Here is a 4735-nt window from a genome sequence, read left to right as displayed (position 1 = left end):
GGTATAACACAAGTATTGCTGCTTACTACTGGTATAGTTCATTAGAAATTGCATGAACCTATTGTAGAAATGTTTCCTAAGATTTATTTTTTACCCATAATAATTTCAGCAGTTTTCATGTTTCATGTGTGTAGAATTAATTTATTTCTTTTTTAATCACAGATCAATCTCATGTCTCAATCTCACCTGGCAGGTGAATTAATCCATTTATCATACCTAACCTGTCGAAATGTTCTTTACTATGAATGGGTTTTTCTTGTGGATTTATTCATTTAGGGACCTACAGTAGATTCATTTTAGCTTGGTTGGCAGTTCTATGTCCCCATCTATCTTATCTATAAATGCACCACGTCTCTGTATGTCTGTTTGTAAGTGTGTACGTCTGTAATGCACGTATCTCGAGAACCGTTTGCCCCACTTACTTCAAATTCAGTTGGACCCACGGTTGTCCAGAACCGCCACAAAAGGCGGAACGCTTCTAGGTTTAGTATTGAACAGACAAACATCAAATAGATTGGCACTGCAGGTATCCAGTATATGATTTACAAAGCAACAAAATGAGATCTCTACCACAAAGTTCGGATTGTTACATATTTTAATTCTGTCCAAGATCCATGACGTCACAAACCGTTATATCACTCATTGGTCTGCTCAGACAATCTGTTCAAGGCAGCGAAGAACGTGTCGGGTTTCTCGGCCTCTTCTAGTTGAGCGTTGTTGCAGATGGAAGAAGGATGGAAGTCCATTGGGTTTGTGTTCCCCAGCACCCAGTTGACAGTACTGAAATGACAACAAGAGTTTGGGGGTAATTTGGCTGTTTTTCCTATTCAGTACACTGTAAAGAAGGTGCTATACAAATAAAACAATATTATTATTATAATATTATAATATATTATTATTAACATAAAATTAGACACCATTTACACTTGCATTTAAATGTTCTGGATCTGGCCTGGGCCGTGGCTCAGCGGTCCAGGCACCTTGGCTGTTAATCCAGTCTGGCAGTGTGCCGCGGGTTCGACTCCCGATCCCGACGGCCTTTACTGCATGTCACACCCCCCCCCCCCCCCCCCCCATCTCTCTCCCCATTTCCTGTCAGCCTACTGTCTTCTTTTGAGAGACTATGGTTCTAAATGATGCTGCAGGTTGCAGCTTTGATGGCTTCATCGATTTGTTAGACAGCGCTATCATCAGTGTTTGTTCAATTAACTCTGAGGACCCCCAGGCCTAGGGGACCCAGAAGCCCCCAGGCCTAGGGGACCCAGAAGCCCCCAGGCCTAGGGGACCCAGAAGCCCCCAGGCCTAGGGGACCCAGAAGCCCCCAGGACCTTGGGGACCCAGAAGACCCCCAGGCCTAGGGGACCCAGAAGCCCCCAGGACCTTGGGGACCCAGAAGACCCCCAGGCCTAGGGGACCCAGAAGCCCCCAGGACCTTGGGGACCCAGAAGACCCCCAGGCCTAGGGGACCCAGAAGCCCCCAGGACCTTGGGGACCCAGAAGACCCCCAGGCCTAGGGGACCCAGAAGCCCCCAGGACCTTGGGGACCCAGAAGACCCCCAGGCCTAGGGGACCCAGAAGCCCCCAGGACCTTGGGGACCCAGAAGACCCCCAGGCCTAGGGGACCCAGAAGCCCCCAGGACCTTGGGGACCCAGAAGACCCCCAGGCCTAGGGGACCCAGAAGCCCCCAGGACCTTGGGGACCCAGAAGACCCCCAGGCCTAGGGGACCCAGAAGCCCCCAGGACCTTGGGGACCCAGAAGCCCCCAGGCCTAGGGGACCCAGAAGCCCCCAGGCCTAGGGGACCCAGAAGCCCCCAGGCCCAGGGGACCCAGAAGCCCCCAGGACCTTGGGGACCCAGAAGACCCCCAGGCCTAGGGGACCCAGAAGCCCCCAGGACCTTGGGGACCCAGAAGACCCCCAGGCCTAGGGGACCCAGAAGCCCCCAGGACCTTGGGGACCCAGAAGACCCCCAGGCCTAGGGGACCCAGAAGCCCCCAGGACCTTGGGGACCCAGAAGACCCCCAGGCCTAGGGGACCCAGAAGCCCCCAGGACCTTGGGGACCCAGAAGACCCCCAGGCCTAGGGGACCCAGAAGCCCCCAGGACCTTGGGGACCCAGAAGACCCCAGGCCTAGGGGACCCAGAAGCCCCCAGGCCTAGGGGACCCAGAAGCCCCCAGGCCTAGGGGACCCAGAAGCCCCCAGGCCTAGGGGACCCAGAAGCCCCCAGGCCCAGGGGACCCAGAAGCCCCCAGGACCTTGGGGACCCAGAAGACCCCCAGGCCTAGGGGACCCAGAAGCCCCCAGGACCTTGGCGGAAGAACTGTATGTGCTGCTGGTTGAACAACTTCATTGAAACAGAGCTGTTAATAGGTGGGGCCGGGGATGTCCGTTCTCTAGTCTAGTTCTTATGACTCAGAACCTCTGGTGAAGACTCATAACTATATCATATCCAATAACTTTTACACTGATATAACAGTCAGTGTCAACTGACTGTGTCAACATATCAGTACATGTGACTATTTGAATCCATTTATGCTCTTGGTGAGTAAAGCACAGAGAAACATAGCCCCATATGGAACTTCTCCCTCCGCTATGTAGTTCCAAGATGAGGTCCCACTCATCCGGGTACCGGCACAGGTCGAGACCAGTGAATATTTTTCACGATACACAATTATTACCTTTTTCCCGCACTTCATATCCAAAAAGTAAAGGGCGGGCAAGAAAATCTAACTGACGGGTTGAAACAATGTTTAAAACGCTTATTTAGTCAGCCAGTTCCGTGTTTATAAAACTTTCCGGAAATCTTCTATTGTTTTCCGGTACGCTTCAGAGTAAGCCTGCGTAGAATTGTGTATCGTGGAACATTTTGCGCCACTCTCGACCTGTGTCGGTAACCGGTTGTGTGGAACCTCATTTTGGAGCAATAGCGGAGGGAGAGGTTCCATCTGGAGCTATTAGAAACATTGTTTACAGTGACCTTGTAGTTTTTTACTTTTTAACTGTTGTATTAGTCTGGGTGGTAAGTGTACTGAGAGATATTGAAAACAGTTTCAAATTCCACACCAACACATATAGTCCAAGGAAACAGGGAACAGTATTACACTGACCTGATAGAGGTCCAGCCAGACTCTTGAGAGAAGCTCATCATGGTGGTAGGGATGCAGCCAACATCGGTGTAGACAGCCATGAATGAGCCTGAATACACAGGACATGGGACAAAATGAGACCATTTGAGTCAGAGTGATTGCAGCACCTAAACATAAACCCTTACCCAGCTAGTTAATACCAGTAAGACACCCTGAGGGCGAGAAGCGACCTTGCGCTGAAATAACAGAGCTTCTTAATACGGCACAGTTAAGATGCAGGAATTAAACTATTCATCTGGCGTCCGTGAGGTCAGATGTAGAGTTGCTGGCCGTCTCCATATATGCAGATCTAGGTGATGATCCAGACATCTCCATGTATGGCTGTCCAGGGATTGATGAGGTCAGTGTTGTGATCTTCATATATGGAGACGGTCATACATGGAGCCTGTCACGAGGCGTGACAGCCAGGAAATGCAGGTTTTCATAGTGAACGGCGACCTACGGTCGCATTTACTGCAGCGCTACGGTTTGCTGCCATTTGCAGATTTCTGACCAAAAAAAAGAAAAACACGCTCCATTCCCATTGAAATGCATTTGCAGAATCCGGCCTCATCGATGGAATAAAGTGTGGTGTGACCGTGCCTCCAATTGCAAAAACTGACCCATAAGGATACATTTTTACACTCAGAATTGAACTACAATAGCAGCCATAACTACATGCATGATTCTACACATTTCCTTCACATACCATTTTGGGGCAGCTTTCCAGTCCAGGTGTTGACCAGCACACCCATTCCAAAGCCAGAGGAGGAGCCTAGGACCACCTGACCCATCAGTTCAGCATCTTCAGGCACCTGCATGGGGTTGAAGGTGGCATCGAGCGGCTTCTTCTTGCAGGAGAATTTAGTCCAGTCAATCTCATAGTAGACTTTCTAATATGAGAAAATGAAAGGAAATTAGAAGATTGAGAACAGTCAACAGAAAATGTCATTGATCAGAAAGCATTTGAGAAAATAATTTAGTTTGAACCAGGATGGAACATCATAATTGAGATGTCAGCTAGCTATTTCTTTCACTGTATGAAATAGGTTAATTCATAATGTATTTTTTTTTTTACCTTCCTAGAAAGTGTAGTCAAAAGTACATTATTTGTCATTGAAATGTATTGGAATGAAAGTAAACAATAAAAAGTACTTTAGTTTAAATACTGCACCACTGCAGTATGGAAACGGAAGGGAAATTAGAAATTACAGTACCTTATTGAAGAGCATCAATCGGTCCACTGAGAAGGTCTCGTTGCCAACCATTCCTTGGCTTCTGATACGAATCCTCTGACCGAAAGCGTCGTAGCTAATCGATCCCTGGGCCATAACTCCATTGCTAAGGAACTAAGGGGCAAAGAGAGAGAGAGAGAGGTGGGGTGTTAAGGAATCTCAATATGAATTTTATTTTGAATCTAGATATTATTGATCATTATTCTCATGGTGGCCATTTGGCCCTCACATGACATTTCTGTTAAATGAGTCCATACGCACCATACTATAGTGTCCATTCATCAGTGGAGGCACCACTATATGGACACAAAAGGAGAGGACAAACATATTTTTAAACAATAATACAAAATGATTGATTATTCAGGGTGAGTTGA

At 48.2% G+C, this 4735-nt stretch overlaps 1 protein-coding gene across 1 annotated transcript; it reads right to left on the bottom strand.

Annotated features, from left to right (window-relative positions):
* Positions 1 to 635: 635 nt before the first annotated feature.
* Positions 636 to 4735, bottom strand: LOC306921154 (ependymin-like; the record flags this gene model as incomplete). The annotated part of the gene is made up of 5 exons (XM_079498265.1): positions 4623 to 4735; positions 4344 to 4475; positions 3836 to 4019; positions 3109 to 3196; positions 636 to 780 (listed from the first exon to the last, which is right to left on the bottom strand). The coding sequence occupies exons 1-5, from the start codon at positions 4686 to 4688 to the stop codon at positions 636 to 638; spliced, it is 615 nt and encodes a 204-aa protein (XP_079354391.1). The 5' UTR covers positions 4689 to 4735.

The sequence above is a fragment of the Electrona antarctica genome (genome assembly GCF_951216825.1).
Source record: "Electrona antarctica genome assembly, chromosome: 4".
Classification (NCBI taxonomy): domain Eukaryota; kingdom Metazoa; phylum Chordata; class Actinopteri; order Myctophiformes; family Myctophidae; genus Electrona; species Electrona antarctica.
This window is presented reverse-complemented; position numbering and strand designations above follow the sequence as displayed.